Source organism: Notechis scutatus, chromosome 8, assembly GCF_049901735.1.
Source record: "Notechis scutatus isolate UNSWTSFEM ecotype Mainland chromosome 8, rNotScu1.2, whole genome shotgun sequence".
NCBI classification, from domain to species: Eukaryota; Metazoa; Chordata; class Lepidosauria; order Squamata; family Elapidae; genus Notechis; species Notechis scutatus.
Window position 1 is genome coordinate 19849513 of NC_142016.1, and position 19368 is coordinate 19868880.

Genomic DNA, 19368 nt, shown 5'->3' on the forward strand with positions numbered 1-19368 from the left:
CTTCTCCGTTCCTGCGTGTCCTAGGATGAAGAGGGGGTGGGCCTGGGTCTTCCTCTGAACTCCCTCTCTCTTGTTCTACCTCTTCCCTGCTCTGCCCAGCCAGACTTTGCCCTTCCCCAGTTTTCTCCACAGCCAACAGAGCCACACTCCCATTCCCTGTCAGCTCTTCGTCTTCCTCCTCGGATTCAGACTCTGACAGGGGCATGACACTCTGGTGTATGATCTTATGTCATGGTATATGCATATTACACACTACACTGGCACCAGAGAAATTCATCATATTAATCTGTTTGTGGTGCTATATTGGGTTTAGGAGTCTGACAGCCCATGGGTAGAAGCTGTTTTTAAACCTGTTTGTCTGGCTGGCTATACTTTTGTGTCTTCTGCCCGATGGTAAAAATGAAAAGTGACACTGGCCAGGGTGTGAAGCATCCCTAAGTATCTTCTCTACTCTGCTGAAACAGTGAGATCTGGTGATGCCATCCAGTGGTGTTAGGGAGAAACCAATGGTTTCCTATGCTGAATTAATCACTCTCTGCAGTGCCTTCCTGTCCGCGGCTGTTAAACCAGCGTACTATACTGTTATACAGTATGTGAAGACACTTTCTATCATGGACCCAATAAGCAGAGGCTGGGACTAGAAGGTCTGTTCCAACTCTTATTTTGTGAGTTATTCTGAAAGCTTCTCTGAGAGCTGGACATATTTTTGGTGCCTTGGCATGGTCCTCCCATATCTACACCACCTTCTCTGTCCCAATGAAGCTCTGTGTCCTTTCTTTGTCCCCATGGATTCTCTCTCTCTCTCCTCTCTCTCTCTCTTCTCTCTTTCCTTCTCTTTCTCCTTCTCTCTCTCCTTCTCTCTCTCTCCTTCTCTCCTCTCCTTCTCTCTCTCCTTCTCTCTTTCCTTCTCTCCCTTTCTCCTTCTCTCTCTCCCCTTCTCTCTCTCTCTCTCTCTCTGATGTACTACTCCCCAATATACAATAAACCATGGGTGGAAGTAAATCTATCGAGGGTGGGAAACCAAGGGATGCAATAATAATCCGAGTCATTAAAACCCATTGCTGGAAATCAAGGCCTAGCTTTCCAATCGATACAAAGCCTAAACCAAATAAGGTGCAATTTAAGACAATGTGTGAACCCCCACCCCATGTCTTATTCTTACACACTAAAATAAACTCAAGGTTGTTGTTATTAAAGAATGTGCAAAAAATCCTTCTGATCAGAACAGAATCCTTGATTTGATGAACCTTTGTCCAAATGAATATTTGAAACTGCTTTGAAAAATTGCCGCATCCAATCAGATTGGCAAATTTGATTCAGAAAGATGGTTCCAGTTAGAGATACACTTGAATAGCATTCATATGTAATCTTGGTGAAGTTTTACACAACCTGATTGGTTGTATCTAAGATTTCTCAAGAACCTGAGAGGGACTAATTTGTTCTGGGTTTAACCCACAGTACTTTGATACACAGAGGTTTCTCCTTCCCCCGTCCCCTAACTTGCTTTTCTTAAAATTCAGGTTTCCCCTCACCTGAGCAAGAGTGCAGAGCACAGATATCAACAAAGCAGCACCCGCGAAGGACAGCTTCATTTCTCTCAGCTCGAGGTTTCCTTCCCAAGATGCGAAAGTAAGTATGAACGGGTGGGTTGAGGATGGATGTTTATGGAAGTATCTGCACAAGCCAGACTGCCCAAACTGAAAGGAGCCATTGATGCTGCCTTCAAATTAACTTATCAATTGAGAAAGGTCAGAAGGATTAATTCATCATAAGAAAGGATTTGGTGCCAAGTTAAACTTGGATGTTTTTCTTATTCCCAGAATACATTTTCTGCACATAAGCTCAAAGTTTTTCCTCTTCCACCTGCTGTATCATTCTTCTGAGAGTGAACCTGACCATCAATAGAGGCGGAGGGATGCGATATCATCTATCTCCAGTCTACAACACAGTCCTTTCAACAGTTCCAAGAAGGCTCCACACCCATTTGCACCACTCAACGACACGCTAAAAGGATGCAAATGACCAGCTGTCTGCAAGGAGTATAAATCTTTCCATTCCCCACCATCCAGTCAGAGCTGAAGAAGCTTCTTGGATGAGAAGCGAAACGTCTTCAAATAAAAACCAGAAAGTCCTGTTGTCTCTTGAAAAAAGCACTTTTGGGACAACCATGAACCAGATGACTAAGAATCTCCATAGATATCTGACCATCAAAAAGAATGATAAAATGTAATTGTCTAACCTATCCAATGACAAGCCAAGTGGAGAATTTTGAGAGCTTCTTTGTGTTTAAATCCCCACCCAGCTTTTGTCAAATTAAAATAAATTATTTAGGACAGCCATATTGCCAGAATCAATAAAATGTACAATAGGACCATTGCATACATCTTTCTAACAAAAAAACAACTGAGAATAACAGTTCAGAAGACAAATAAAAATATGTGCAATATATGTTAAGATAGAGATGTAAACATATTATGATTATTATATATGATTGTTAAGATTACCATACCCAATATATTATATTTTCATTAGAAGATATGTTAAGAGGGAAAAATGAATAGAGTTATAGTGCTGATTATTAAGATTGTAAGATTAGAGAATTACTATCAATGAATTGAATATTGTAAATAGCATAGAGATAGTTGTACCTAGATGACACATTGCTTAATGGAAGATGATATGTTCAAGATAAAAAAAATAAAAACTTATAAAAAAAGAATATGTATAATATAATAAAGTACAGTTATATGCATTAGTTATACAGTTATGCATTAGTTATAATGACTAATGCATAGTGTGGGAAGCCACTTTGGTCCTCTTAGAAGAATGAACTATTTTGAGGAATATTTAAAAAAGGCAGAATATTATATTTCCCTAAATGAGAAATGGAAAAACATGGAATATTTTTTCAGAGGCAGGAAGCAGATTGAGTCTTTCTTAATAGCTTCCAGCAGATATTTTGTGCCCATTAAGGAAGATTGGGCCAGCCTATTCAGAAACCACCCCAGTCTCCCTGCCCCTAAGCAGAAACTGAGGAGGGCACCTTTTAGAAATGCAGATTTAGTCATCCATTCAAGACTGGATATTTGGAAACAAAGGCAGAATAGTAGGATTAGAAGCAGCCCATAGCAGTCCAAAGCCCCTTCATTGGACCACTCCCAGAACAATACAAACTTCACCCAGGAGCTTAGATAAACAAGAAGCCAGAGGCTGACCAGATTAACTCAGACAAGCACCTAGGATTCCCATTTCCTCTTTTGCCACTAGAGCCATCTATGACCCCTACATGACCCCACGGCCAATAGAATATTAAAGGACATGTTCTTGCACAGGAACAGGAAGCTGAAATACAAAGCCCAAAAGAAGGTATAAAAACCTACCCACTCTCAACTCCATTTTGTTTGGCTGCCCAGAATCACACGTGGTTGGTGGTTCCGCTTCATCAATAAACCATCTTTCCAGGCAGCCTCCATGTTTCCAGTGCCTTTCCCCCAAGGCCAGCACCTCACCCCAACCAGGGCAAGACCTTTCGGAGGCAGGTAAAGGCTGAATGGCACTTTACAAACTTTTCAGACTTTTATTATTTTTTAAGGACTGAGCATGAAAGACATATTTGCTGGCTACATCAAGCCTAGGAGAGTGAGGTTAACTCAGGGCAACAGGCTATTTTGGGGGAGTGTGTGGCACAGTAAAGCATTGTGCATGGTTATCTTCTGTCCAGTTGTCCAGTTCTTGGAAAACAAAGCTGGCTTATTTCTTATCATCAGGATATGTTTGTGCAGAAGGAATCAAAGGCTATTTTGCCTTCCATCCCCGGGCTTCATATTTCTGAGGGTGAACCTGACTTTTAAAAGAATATAGATGATATCAGGCTCTAATTTACCTGATGACAAACCAAGCGGAGAATTTTGAAAGGCCATTTGTGGTTTCAAACCTGGTGTTTTCCCACCATTCTTAATACATTTAATTTGATTAAAAAATAATTTAATTATTTTTCTTTCTCACAGGGGTGAGGGTTGGGCAGCTCTTTAGCCAATTTTTAAAGGTCTCTCCCATATCTGGGCAGCAATATAGGTAACAGAAGATAATAATAATCTGAATGACAAAATAAAGAAGAGATGAAAATGAGCAGACGATCAACTTTTAGTGACAACATGAACCAAGACACCAGACACAAAAACTAATAAAATGGATGAAACTCTCCATCCCAAGTTGGGACAGGCAAATTGGATTAGAAAAAGGAATAGTGTTATAAACAAGGGAGCTTCCACTGAAAATCTTTGTTGTAACTGTGGTTATACAAGTGTTCAGAGGGCAAGAAACCTGCCTTCTTGTGATCACCTTGTCACTTTATGCCAGGGTTGGGTGTCCAACCCTGGCAACTTTCAAGATTTGTGGAGTTCAACTCCCAGAATTCCCCACCATGGCTGGCTGGCTGGCTGGGGAATTCTGGGAGTTGAAGTTCACAGGTCTTAAAGTTGCCACAGTTGGTCGCCTCTGCTTTTATCCCAAAGGAATCAGAATGCAGCAATTATCTGAATTTTCAGAACTTCAGAATCTACTAAATCTTCTCTCCCAAGAGATTTGGAAAAATCTCCTGCCATGTTGCATGGATTCAACATGGACAACTAAATAAACGACTTTTAAAAACAAATAAAAAATGGATGCAATTTAAAGGAAAATTAGATGGCTCCCAGAGGGAAAAACTTGCTCAATTTTACAGGAATTGGTGTGGGATTTTAGAACTGTGGCCTTTTAAGATAATTTCCTTGCAGGAAACAGTGTCCAGTTTTGAAATGGGATTTCTGAATGACACATCTTTAAAATCTCTCTCTTTCACTTTGTCACTTTGATTTTAATCTTGGTTTCGACTACAGCAGCTAATTATTTTTATCCAGTGCTTGTTTTGTGATTCGCTTTTGGTTATTGATATGATGTACTCAACATTGCAAACCTAAAGGAGTTGGAATATGTCCTGTGGATTTTTATTTTTTCGAGTTATAAAGAGAAAAGCAAGGTCAGAAACTCTCCTTTGCCCAAACCTTGTTTGGAATCTGAGTGACACAAAGCACCAAATATTATCCTAGTTAGTAGGACAAGGGCTGGAAATCCGAGACAACTGAGAAGCAGTGCACAGAAAACTGGCAACCTTTATGGATCTCTATTTCAGAGAACTCTTTCAGAGAGCAGAAAATGAGCCCTTGTGATTCCTCAGTTGCATTCACACGACACGCTTACTTGAGTGAAATTCAGCATATTTTCAACTTTATTTATTTATTTATTTATTTGATTTGCCAATTGTTTACAAGATAATAAGTATGTGTATACATAGTTGTGAATACATGAAATGGGTACATATAAGAAAAATAAAAGAATAAGAGAAACAATAGGACAGGGACGGTAGGCACGTTGGTGCGCTTATGCACGCCCCCTACAGACCTCTTAGGAAAGGGGTGAGGTCAATAGTAGACAGTCTAAGGTTAAAGTTTTTGGGGTTTGGGGAAGAAACTACAGAGTCGGGTAGAATATTCCAGACATTGACCACTCTATTGCTGAAGTCGTATTTCCTGCAATCAAGTTTGGTGCGGTTTACTTTGAGTTTGTATCTATTGTGTGCTCTTGTGTTGTTATGGTTGAAGCTGAAGTATTCACTGACAGGTAGGACATTGCAATGTATGATTTTATATACCATGCTTAAGTCAGACCGAAGGCGGCGTAATTCAAGGTTTTCTAGTTCTAGAATTTCAAGTCTGGTGGCATAAGGTATTCTACAACGAGTAGAGGAGTGGAGAACTCTTCTTGTGAAATATTTCTGGACTTTCTCAATTGTGCTAATATCAGATACGTAATGTGGGTTCCAGACTGATGAACTGTATTCGAGCATTGGTCTAGCAAATGTTTTGTATGCTCTGGTTAGTAGTGTGATATTACCAGAGAAAAAGCTACGTAGGATTAAGTTAACAACTCTTAATGCCTTTTTGGCTGTGTAGTTGCAGTGGGCTCTAGCACTTAGATCATTAGAGGTGAGTATTCCAAGGTCCTTTACAGAGCTTGGGTCATCAACAAGTTCTTGACTATTCAGCTTGTATTTTATTTTCTGATTTTTTTTTGCCAATATGTAAGACAGAGCATTTATTTGTTGAGATTTGAAGTTGCCATTTGTTTGACCATTCGGATACATAGTCAAGATCTTTTTGTAGGGTAGCAGTATTGTCTGTGGTATTGAACAGCTTTACATCATCAGCGAAGAGAACGCAATTGCTCTTGATATGATCACAGAGGTCGTTTATGTAGAGTATGAAGAGAGTTGGTCCTAGAACACTGCCTTGGGGGACACCACTATTGACAGGTACTGGATTTGATAGGACGCTCCCGATTTTGACCATTTGTTGTCTGTTTGACAGGAATGCTTCTATCCAGTTATTCAGTTGTCCAGAGATACCATAGGATTTTACTTTTAGGAGTAGTTTGTCGTGTACCACTGAATCAAAGGCTTTACAGAAGTCTATGTAGATTGCGTCTATTGCTTTGCCCTGGTCGAGTTGTGTCGTCCATATGTTTTTGCAGTGTAAGAGTTGTAGATTACAGGATAGTTTTTTTCTGAAACCAAATTTGTTTGCTTGGTTGTGGAAACTTAACTTCTTGGACATAGCCAATCTGTGGAAGTACCTTTATGAGTCAATCCAGGATAAAAGTCAAGTTAATTCAGTTACAGATAAATACCCACATCTCCAGAGGTGGTATTCAACCGGTTCCAATGGAACCGGTGGGGATTTTGACCAGGTTGGAGAACCGGCAAATACCACCTACTCTGACTGACCCCGCCCACCCGCCCAGCCCCTTCCAGGAGTCCCCATGCATACCGTTTCAACTCCCGGGAGGCTGCAGGGAGACCTATCCTGTAAGGTTGGGGCATCCAATCGATCGATTTGCTGCCTCCCAGCCTCTGAGTTCCAGCTGATGGTCAGTCTATTGCTACCTCCCAGCTGATTGGCTGGGTCTCCTTTGGTTGCCCTGCACAGGAGAACGGAGCTGGAAAGCAGGTTAGCGGGATGTGGAGGGAATGAGGATTTTGCAGCAACCTTCCCCTGCCACGCCTGTTAGGAATGTAAGTCACCTAACAGCTATTTGGGTTGGACAATATATAAACCAGGATAAACATTTTAATACTGTCTCTTTAAGAGAATCCTAAAAGTGTAATTGGGTGTGGTTTCTCAAACGGCCATAAGATGGAGCCAAAAACCTGGGTTGTCTAGTTTTAGTCTTAGTCTCAGAAGAAGTCTGAGTGAGTCTGTTTTCCTTCTGTTGGAGAATATTGCCGTTCCTCATAATTGACTGGTATTCATGGATTTGATGTAAGTCTGATACTGAATTGTTTTTGACACTGGACTTTGTTATTGGATTATCCCTGGACTGATCTTACTGAACTGGACTGATCTTACCTGTGAATGACTTTGGACTGTGTTTGAACTTTGCTTAACGTTTCTGAAAGTAAACACCTACATTTACTGTACAGTGTATCTGTGTGCTGTGTGTGTATTATTCAAACACTACTCTCAAATACGTCTCCCTGTATGCGCTCATTCTCCTAACGGGGAATTACCTCAACAACGCCTACCAAGCCAGGTCCACCAAGCCACGCCGACAGAACTGGTAGTAAAAAGAAAATGAATCCCACCACTGTATACCTCTTATGGAGTAGAGTGACTGATGGGGCAAACATTTAACTTTCCAGCTGCCCTCATGTGATTCAGTCCAATGGCAGAGGCAAGAGTTATCGTGGTGCTTAAGATCATTAAATGAATAATTATAATATTTCATTCATTTTATTATTATATAATAGCATATATTGTTATATAGCTCAATGTTATCAATGTTTACATTTATTTTTTTCCACAAGGAAGCCAGAGTTGGCAGGAAGTGGGTTTGCCATTAATTTTTATTTGAAGCATGAAGCATATTTTATTTGCAATTATTAGCTGAAGGATTCATCTCTTTGGCTCCTATATAGAAAGAAAACAACAAGAATCAACAAACCTCACTTGCAAAGTATTATCAATAATCCATGAACAGTTCACTTTGAATTTTGGAAAAAGACAAACTGTTGTGTTTTGCTGCCACCTAGTGATTAAAGCAAAAAAAACTGCAAAAACACTCAACCAAACATCTATAACATGGTCCCCACCACTAGAATTAAGACACTAGAAGCTTTTGACAGCCTTAAATTGGTGTCAAAGAAATCAGATAGCTGAGACTTGCTGTCCCCTTTAATTTCTAGCTCAGCTTTCCCCACAGTTTCTTCCAGATTTGCAGACTTGGAAAATCTTCTGCAATGGCCATGCTGGTGGAAGAATTCTGGGAAATGGGCACATCTGGAAAGCACTCAAGTTGGGCGAAATTGTGGTACAGGTAGTCCTCAACTTACAACAGTTCATTTAGTGACCGTTCAAAGTTACAACGGCATTGAAAAAACATGACTTATGACCATTTTTCACAACCATTGCAGCATCCCCATGGCCATGTGATTATATCCGGATGCTTGGCAACTCACATTTATGACGGTCACAATGTCCCAGGGTCACGTGATCCCCTTTTGCAACCTGCTGACAAGTCAAGTCAATGGGGGAAGCCCAGTGGTGGTATTCAGCCAGTACGCACCAGTTCAAGAGAACCGGTAGCAAGGATTTGGCATGGGTCGCCAAACCAATAGTAACTTCTGGCTGGCCACGCCCTCAACCCTATTTAGCTATTTTCTAAAGCACCCAAAGGCCAGTCGAGGAATAATGGAGAGATTTAACCTAGAAATAAGGAGAAACTATTCTGACAGTGAGAACAATCAACCCATGGAACAGAAGTTGCCCTTGGAAGTTGTGGGAGCTTCATCACTGGAAACTTTCAATAAGAGATTGGACTGCCATTTGTCAGAAATGGTGTAGGGACTCCCGCTTAGGCAGGGGGTTGGACTAGATGACCTACAAGGTCCCTTCCAACTCAATCTGTTATCCAAAGCTTAGCGTGAAAAGCAATAGATTGCAAGACAGATCATATGACCCCTTTTACTAAACCACCATTGGGGTTCCTGAGTTATGAAGAGAATAATTTTCAACACTCAATACCTTTTTCTTCCCCCAAAACTCCTGAGATTTACCCAACGACTCCAAACTCACATTTATTTATTAAGTGTATGGCATGTCATACATGCACTTGCAATATATAATATCATTTCACCTAAATTTAAAAAAAATACAGAACAAAATATGTTTAAAAAATATGTAGTCAAAATATGTTTAAAAAATATGTAGTGTTTAGGCCAAGGGTCTTCAAACTTGGCAAGTTTACGACTTGTGGACTTCAACTCCCAGAATTCCTGAGCTAACATGACTGGAGGAGGAATTCTGGGAGTTGAAGTCTACAAGCCTTAAAGCTGTCAAGTTCGAAGACCTCTGGTTTAGGCTAACTATTGAAGTGCAGCATCATTTATTTTTTTAAAAAAAGATGCTGGACCAGTATATGCCCTTAGCTTACAGCTGGTCACAATGTGATCTTGTTTGACATGGGACCTGACAGTCAAACAGGGGAGGATGCAATGCCCCATTTATACAATAAGTCTCACTATATGAGGTGTGAATCCTATTCAGGATTGTCCATTGCTAGTGTGGTAGTTCAAAGCCTGATACCTTTTTCAAAATAAATATTTTATTGATCTTCTATTTACATTTTGTTAGTGCCCAATAAACATCGTATTGTCTGGGTTATTTAATTTGCTTAACAATTCAGATTACATTCTTAATTTCCACCTCTTTTTTCCAACCACTGGTAAAATGAAGTCCATGTTTGATAATATTGTGTCTTTTCTGTTTAATCTTCAGTGTCTGTCCATTTCAACACAATCTGTATCTTCCTGATTATCTCTCCTCTTGCCGTGTTTCTTCATTTTTCCAATATTGTGCAAATATAATCCTCACTGCTGCTAAGAGATGCAATATTAAATATATACTTTGTTTCTGGCATTTTTCTGATGCTATACCTAATAAAAACAATTCAGGTTTAAAATCTACAGGTTTTCGTATCACCTTTTCTAACCACTTATGCGTTTTTGCCAAAGATTCTTCTTTTTGCATTGACACAAGTCCACCACCTATGATATGTGCCTGTTTTTTGGTTACATTTCCAACATTTGCTAGATATATTTTTTGAACATTTTAGCTAACCTAGCAGGTGGTAAGTGCCATCTATAAAACATTTAATATACATTTTCTTTATAAGAAGTTGCCATTGTCAATTGATAGTTCCTTCCCCATACGTTTTGCCATTTCTCTAGTTCTATTCTGGGGTCTTCAAACTTGACAGCTTTAAGGCTTGTGGACTTCATCTCCCAGAATCCCTCCTCCAATCATGTTAGCTCAGGAATTCTGGGAGTTGAAGTCCACAAGTCTTAAACTTGCCAAGTTTGAAGACCCATGTTCTATATTATAACCAAAGGTTTTTTTTACCCACTGTCATTGTGAGCTTGGCACCTTTTGCATGGGGTCATTTATATATCTTCCAATGTCTGAAATGTTCATCAATCTATTTGTCCTTCCATTGGGAATTAATGTGTTATTGAGCAGACCTTCTGTAAGTAGGAGCAAACTCACTCAGTAGATGCTCCCGTCTCAAATCTTATTACCATTTAAAACATATGGATCCAATCAGTGGTGGGATTCAAAAAATGTTATTACCGATTCTGTGGGCATGGCTTGGTGGGCGTAGCAGGGCTAAAATACTGTAAAATCTCCATTCCCTTCCCACTCCAGGGGAAGGATACTGTAAAACCCACATTTTCACCCCACTCCAGGGGAAGGATATACTGCAAAATCCCCATTCCCTCCCCACCTCTGGGGGAAAGTTACTGCAAAATCCTCATTCCCTCCCCACCCCAGTAACCTGCTTTCCAGCTCTGTTCTCCTGTGCAGGGCAACCAAAGAAGACCCAGCTGATCGGCTGGGACTCGAGAGGCAGAGAATAGATGGGGGTGGGGTCAGTCAGAAGTGGTATTTGGCGGTTCTCTGAACTACTCAAAATTTCCGTTACCGGTTCTCCAGAACTGGTCAGAGCCTACTGAATACCACCTCTGGATCCAATCCATAGGAGGTAAAACATGTGCTTCGCTTACCATAGTCCCTAAAGAAGAGTTGAACCTCGATTCATTGGACTATGGCTAATGAACCGGTACCGTGAATCATGGCTTCATCTTAGACAGAGGGTTTGAACGGCTCTTTGTGGTGCCCAATAGCACAGAACTTCCAATCAAATCAAGTAAAGCCCTAGCGAATATACTAACAAGCTCAGCTTTGTTAGTGCTAACCTGGGTTGGTTAAATGTTTTGTAATTTAGCATGTTGTATAAACCTGGTTTGTTGAGATTTAGGATTCCATGCATTGCATAAAACTGGAGACAATGTGATTTTGATATCCAGGATTAACAGATTGTAAAGACATGACCCCTTTCCAAATAAATGTCCCCTCAACAGAAAAATATCCAGAGCCCCATTCAGTTCTGATTATTTGCATCACATTGTCATTTCCCCTTTGATCAGCTGTGATGTCATCAGAAAGCCATTGTAGTTTCCTAGGAAACGGCAGTCAACAATGGGCCCTCCACCCCTTTCAGACCAACTTCCCAGGCGTGACCATGGCTTCTTTAGGGGCAGAGACTTTGGACAACCCATCCCATCCTCCAGGTGAAGACTCAACAGGCCTTAGAGTAGACCATATAGCAAGCATAGGGTAGGCCTAAGCAACTGGCCAAATCTCACCCCTACAAGATGGCCCATCTGATGTCCAATTGCAAGTCACAATTGAGTGCAGCAGCTAGAGTTCTTGGCAGTGTCAATGAGAGAACAGGGTCAAGATTTCTCCACTGGATGCTAACTAGGAACTATTGAGCCATGGTGGCGTAGTAGTCAGAGTGCAGTACTGCAAGCTACTTCTGCCGACTGCTAGTTGACTGCAATTTGGCAGTTCAAATCTCACCAGGCTCAGGGTTGACTTAGCCTTCCATCCTTCTGAGGTGGGTAAAATGAGGACCCAAAATTGTTGGGGGCAATAGGCTGACTCTGTAAACCACTTAGAGAAAACTGTAAAGGGTATAGAAGTCTAAGTGCTATTGCTATCAGTACCTCTATTCCATTCTTATAAGAACTGGCTTGAAAACCATGTAACAGCGTTCTTAACACTTATATACCCAAACTGTTTGAAGAGCTCAAGGCAGATTACGTGGTAATTCTTTCATATTATCTCTACAACCACCCTACAATTTGGCCAGTCCCTTATCCTAAGGTCACCCAAGAAGTAACAACAGATGGGTGTGGCTCTAAACCTAAACTAAGTTTGACTTCTTACTGATGATCATATACAGCACGGATATTTGTTTTAGTATCATCCACTTATATATGCCAAATTTCCCAGCAAGAAATCTTCATAATTTCTTAAGACTCTGTTGTTTCTCCATCGTTTTATTACCATAGCCATATTCTCTCATCTTCTTGGAGGTCCTTGGTTGCTGCTGTTTATTTACTAGCAAAATTTAAAGAAGTGAGCAATTTGTACCTTTTTTTTTTAACAACACTTAGATGTCAAAAATGTGCCACCTTTTCATGGCAAAACCATTCACGTTCAATGAAAGGCTTCCTCCAAGAACAGGCAAAATAGATTTTCTAAACCTCTAAGCAGCTAAACAAAACTAATCTTGCCCCCAAAATACAGTAAACTGAAAATGTCACCTGCCTACAGTATTATTGAATCATTAGACGTATCCCCTTCAGCTCTCTGGTTTTTTTTGGGAGGGGGGGTTACGTCCTACTACATATGGGTTGCTTTTTAAATAAAATTGATCAAAGAGATTGAAATGAGACATGAAAAGTAATCTACATTTTTTAAAAAATGGGGGGCGGGAACCAAAATAAAAGTCAAAGGCAAGAATCAAAATAACAAGGTGGGAGGAATAATTAACTGGATTTGTTTTGGAAAATCCTTGTTAAATGGTTTTCCTTCTTGGTAGATTTTCTTTGGAAGGGATAAAACTGCGCTAACACGATTTTAAAGATTTCTTCATTTTGATAGGTCTTCAGGTTCTTCCTTTTGTCGTCTTGCAACTGCTCATATCTAACCAAAACTCCACACATTTTAGGGATATTTCCAAGCTAGTTCTCATTTGTGAGCGCCAACAAATTCTTCTCTTCTGAATCCCATTAGCAAAGGCTGAACAAGAAGCTCTTGTTTCATTGATGGAGACCGTACAATCCAACATCTGCCATTTATTGTATCATGAGATAAATATTCGGGAGGGACTATTTACTGTCTTCTTCGAAGAGCTTCGGAGAACTTCTAATAAGTGGGTTTGCTGAAATGTAGCTCTAACTTTGCTGCCTTTCCCTTACGTTCCACCTAGGTGATGGAGGGATTTCAGGGCCCCTAGTTTCCCTGCAACAGGGCAAGGCCCTTCCCACTACAGGGAGCGGATCCAAGCCCAGAGGAGAACTAGGAAGCAGCTCACAGGACTTCCTGCTTCCCCCACCGCTGACCTCCCTCCAGCCATCCCCCATCTTTAACCAGACAGTTTCGTCCGGCACTCCAACCGGAGTCATCTACAGCTTGTCCGGTTCTCCAGCAGGCCCCACTCTCTCCAGGCTCTTTCAGACACTTCCGGGTTCCTTCCCAGACATCTATGACGGAGACATGAAAAAATGGGAAGAGCATTTCCACAGCATCCAAAGGGCCTACAAGGAATTTGGGAAAGAAGATGACTTTGCCATCCGGGTGCTCACCGAAGATTTTACCCTCCCTTTCCCTTTCACCTGGCCGGGCGAGAACGAAGGGCCCCGCCCGTCGGCCTACGACCCCGCCGATTGCTCCGGCTTTGATTTCTTCTTACACCCGGGACAACCCATCCCTCGTCTTCTCCAACCACTGCACGCCACCACCCAGGCTTTCTTCAAGAAGAGGCGGCTGGAGCAGCTGGCGCTCAGCTACGCCAGCAAAGCCTCCCTCAGTGGTGCCGCGGGGCTGCCGGCCCCACAGGAAACCAGCTCCCCGTTGCGGCCAGATATCATGGTGTTCACCAGCGTGCCGTGCATGGCCGCGCCTGCCGAGCCATCTTTCCTCCTGCAGGACAACAAAGGCCACCCGGCCATTCAAACTGCCCCCATTGGTCTCCCCAATTCAGCTTCCATGCAGCCCATCAGCCTTCAGTTTATGAACCCTACGCAACACGGACAATTTTAGCATCCCAACGTTCAGTATATCATACTAACAAGTGGATTTATTATTATTATTTTGTACAACAGAGAATGATAGTTGTGGGGTTGTTGTTTTTTTTTGAGAAATATCCTCCATAACTGTGAGGGCACCAAGTTCAACTGTGGTTTTGTTTTGTTTTGAAAGGTAAAAGCTTACGAGTTTTAATATCAGCCCCGCCGTTGCACTACCAAATGTTTCAGCGAAGGGAACAAACCTTAATCTTGCAATCTCTATCCCAGCATTGGGAGTAATAAAAAAAGACTGCCTTCTATGCTGTGGAGCTTTTGGGATGAGAAATGCAAGGCAGGCAAAGTGGATCGATCTTCAGTGTGGTGCAGCGGCCTAGAGGTGGAGCTCTCGCCTCACCATCAGGAGGCTGTGAGTTCGATCCTAGGTAGAGGCAGATCTTTCTCTCTTCTCTCTCTGGGCACACTGAGAATATATCTGCTGGGGATAAAAAAAACCTCCACATTGGCAACAGGAAGGTCACCCGGCCAGTAAACACTGAGTCCATTCAGTTGCCCAGACTCCACACCGCAAGGGATTATGGGGTTATTAAAAGATGAAAAGTGGGCCACCTTCACTAGCTCTTTCTCTTTCTAAATCAAGGTCTTCAAATTTGGCAACTTTTGAGACTTGTGGACTTCACTCCTAGAATTCCCCAGCCAGCCTATATTTTTTTTAACCTTTCTCCCTAAACATTTTTGTTCTTCTCAGCAGTTAATCTAGAAGGATGAGTTTCTTTCTGCACGTGGGTTGTAAATGAGGACACTCTGGTTGATCAACAGTATTTACCAGTAAATCATGATCTACCTCTTGCTCACACGTGATCCAGCAGTCTTGCTCAGTCTCACCATTTTTCCTCCCTGTTTTGTTAGAATACGTTGCCTAAATATTCTGTGGCTCAGGATCTCTTTTCTAGAGCATTTTCCTTTCCCTGTTAATTGTAAAATAGAATGCAAGGGTTGCAACTTCAGGGCATTTTTTTGAGTTATAGGCTACGTGGGTGGTTTTTGTTAGCAGGTCGCGAGCAGATTCACAAAATGAATGGGTAGCCTTTCCGTGGGAAAAGGTTACCCATTCGTTCACCAACAGGCTGCTCTGGTGGGCAGGAAAACCTACTGAGACAACATTCAGATAAATCAGGGATCCCCAAACTTGGCAACTTTTAAGACTTGTGGACTTCAACTCCCAGAATTCTCCAGCCACCTGGAGATAAAATGAAACTTGAGTCCAGGGCAGAAATGTAACTTGAGAAAGCATCTCAAGCAACACCCTCAATTCTCACAAAGAGGAAGGGGGTGAGGAGGAAGCACATTAAAACTCTTTTGTTTCTCTATAACTACAGGTAGTCCTTGACTTATGACCACAATTGAGCCTGGAATTCATGTTGCCAAGTGAAAAATGTCTTAAAGGAAGTTGTGTCCCATTTTACGACTTGCCTTTGGTTAAGGGCATCTCTGCAGTTGTTAAATTAGCAACCTGGTTGCAAAGCGAATTTGGCTTCCCCACTGACTTGGCTTGTCAGAGGGTCTCAAAAGGGAGATGCCGTGAATATGAGCTGGTTGCCAAGCATCTGAATTTTGATCACATGACCACGGGGATGCTGCAACGGTCATAAATGGGAAACAGTCATAAGTCGAGGACTATCTGGATAGATAGATAGATAGATAGATAGATAGATAGATAGATAGATAGAGAAAGAAAGAAAGAAAGAAAGAAAGAAAGAAAGAAAGAAAGAAAGAAAGAAAGAAAGAAAGAAAGAAAGAAAGAAAGAAAGAAAGAAAGAAAGAAAGAAAGAAAGAAAGAATTCTTTATTGGCCAAGTGTGATTGGACACACAAGGAATTTGTCTTGGTATAAATACTCTCAGTATACATAAAAGAAAAGATACATTCGTCAAGAATCATAAGGTATGACACTTAATGATAGTCATAGGGTACAATATGCAATCAAATCATACTAGGATACAGTCAATATAAATTGTAAGAATACAATTATATAATTATATATAACAAAAGCAGCAGTCTATCTATGGAGATTCTCAGTCCTCCAGGTCATTGTTGTCCCAAAGGTGCACAGGTAAAAATTAAGCTAGGGTGGGGATGGGGAGGTGGAGCTGCCCTACTACTTACCTTTGGATAGTTGTATCCAGGCCTTGCACACCCCGACACCTGCCTTGCCGGCCCATTTCTTCTGCAGTCAGCAAGGCTTTCCTAAAGGACTTTCTGGTTTTTCTTTGAAGACATTTTGCTTCTCATCCAAGAAGCTTTCTTCAGTTCTGATGTCCATTCCACCCTCCAGTCAGAGCTGAAGAAGCTTCTTGGATGAGAAGTGAAATGTCTTCAAAAGGAAAAAAAGAAGAGAGTGAACCTGAACAGAGGGGGAGGGATATGACATCATCTATCTCCAATCTACAACACAGTCCTTTCAACAGTTCCAAGAAGGCTCCACACCCATTTGCACCTCCTCAGGTGACTCTGAGGACACAGATAAACCTCCAGGTGGCCTGAACGACCCACTAAAAGAATGCAAAGGACCAGCTGTCTGCAAGGAGTATAAATCCTTCCATTCCCCACCATCCTGTCAGAGCTGAAGAAGCTTCTTGGATGAGAAGGGAAGCGTCTTCAAAGAAAAAACAAGAAAAGTTCAGTTGCCTCTTGAAAAAGAAAGCACCTTTGGGACAACCATGACCTGGATGACTGAGAATCTCCATAGACACCAATTTAAGAGTTCAAGGCTCAGACTCAATACCCAACACATACGTGGCGTTAAACCTGTTTAACTAAAATAAATAAATAAATACACACATACATACACACACACATACATACATATTGTTGCATTTCCAACAATTGAGTTTTCCCGAAAATACGACCTACCCTGAAGGTAAGTCCTAGCTTGATTTTTACACATGTGCCCAATAGAAGCCCTACCCCACAAAATAAGCCCTAATTAAAATCCCGCCCACTCCAGAGTGAATGGGTAAAAGTTAAGCTATTGTGGGGATGGGGAGGTGGAGCTGCCCTACCACTTACCTTTGGACAGTTGTAGCCTGCCTTGCTGGCCCATTTTCCTGAAGGCCTCTGCAGCTGATAACAAAACTCTGGATCGATCCAGAGCTCCATTATCAGCCACAGAGGCCTTCAGGATAAGCCTTGCCGGCTGCAAAAGTAGTTCCTGAAAGCCTCCGAGAGTGGATATGAGGTTAATCAGCCTGTCTGAGGCACCTAGCCTAGGGCAGGCGGTATTTCCCACAACAGGACCACCTGTAAAATAAACCTCAGTTTAGCCAGGTTTAGACACATGTGAATTCAGCCTTGGTATTCCACAGAATGGAATGAACTGCCCACTTCCCAGCCTTAAATTCTTCATTTTAAATAATTGTTCCTTGGTTTGCTGGTCAAAAGCCTTTTACCCACCAGTTTCGTGCAATAATCAATTATATCCCCCAGTTTTGACTCCCTGCCCTTCTCCATATTATTGATCAATGTTTATGAGTTGCCTCTGCAAATTTTTTGTACCCATTCTATAATCACAACAGGTGTCATCGTACCAATCCATTATATCCATGGCAGGCAAAAATCTTTTCAGACATGAGATTTTAATACTAGTCCCTTTGCAAGAAATGCACGGGAACTTTCAGCATTTACAACCACCTCACTGAAAACCCCTCCACTAAACTCAATGGATTAATTCAGAGATTTGTTTCCTTTTTTAAAAAAAAATCCACCCGTGAATTTTTTTTGATGCAATACTGTCAATATTTCAGATTTAATATTATTTGTACAGTATGCATAAACTTTCTGAAAAGTGCAATGTTTATGTCACGGCCAATTTAACACTCATGCGTTTTGTTGTTGATTAACGAAGGTTCAAAGGACCAGCTAGTATGAATTTTAAAAACTTTGGAGGGTGTTATCTACTATCACTAGCAGCAGGCAAAAAAAGGAACAAGAGCTGAAATTTCAAACATGAAACCACACCAGGGCTTGCTTTCATCCTGGCTTGTCTAAGGAGCTGTAGAAGTCTGGTTCCACCTCGCATTAAGCCATATATTGGGTTTGGCACATTGTGTGAACTCACTTGACTGGGGCCTAGCAGAGTAAGCCTGTTATGGCCCAGTTTCTTCCTTTACAAAATGGCATGTGCCACCCTTTTCCTCCAAGCATCCAAAATTATATAGTGCACATTCATATTCTCTTTCCTTCCTTCTCTCATCTCCCTTCTTCATTCTCCCTCTCCTCTCCCTCCTTCTCTCTCCTTTGCTGTCTTTCTCTCTCCTTCACTTTTTCTTTGCTCTTTCCTTCCTCTCTTCTCTCCCTCCTTCCTTCCCTCTCTCCCCTCCTCTCCTTCCCCCCTTTCTCCTTTGCTGTCTCCCCTCTCCTCTCCCTTTCTCCCGCCTTTCCTTTGCTTTCTCCTTCCCTCTCCCTCCTTCCTTCTCTCCCTCTCTCCCCTCCTCCTTCCCCCTCTCCTTTGCTGTCTCTCCCTTTCTCTCCTTCCCCCTCTCCTTTCTCTTTCCTTCCCTCTCTCCTCTCCCTCCTTCCTTCTCTCTCTCCCTCTCCTCCTCTCTAGTTCGCTGTCTCTTTCTCTCTCTCTCACACACACACACACAAAATACACAATTCTGTTTTCACCTACAATCTGCTCAGTTTTTTTCTCATTGAATTTGCAGGACCTGCAAAGAAACTGGCAGAGAGCTTTGTTCCCTTCCCATTTGTGCCACCTGCAAGACTTAATTTGATTAAATTTCCTTTCGGGTCGTTGTGGTTGGTTTTTTTTGTTTTGTTTTGTAGAGGCCCGCCCAAACTCAGCCCCAGGCCAATTTCCCCGAGCCCAAGTTCAGCCATCCCCTGACACGGCCTGGTGCAAACGTTACAATCCCCAAGGGGGCGAACTTTCAACTCCAAGGTTGCTCGGCCAAGTACTGTTGTTGCATTGCATGCTTGAAAAATACAAAATCTCGTCTCCACGGGCTGAACAATTAAACACCAAAAGGCCTTCCCATATACGGTATGTATATGAGTGTGTGTGTGTATGTATGGCTGAATATCATACATACATATACATACATACATACGGTACATACA

General features: G+C 41.7%; 1 protein-coding gene across 1 annotated transcript; it reads left to right on the forward strand.

The window, feature by feature from the left end:
* Positions 1-11673: 11673 nt before the first annotated feature.
* C8H8orf90 (chromosome 8 C8orf90 homolog) lies at positions 11674-14264 on the forward strand. The gene is made up of 2 exons (XM_087970381.1): positions 11674-11722; positions 13432-14264. Exons 1-2 carry the CDS (start codon positions 11674-11676, stop codon positions 14262-14264), a joined length of 882 nt encoding a protein of 293 aa, XP_087826507.1.
* Positions 14265-19368: the final 5104 nt, after the last annotated feature.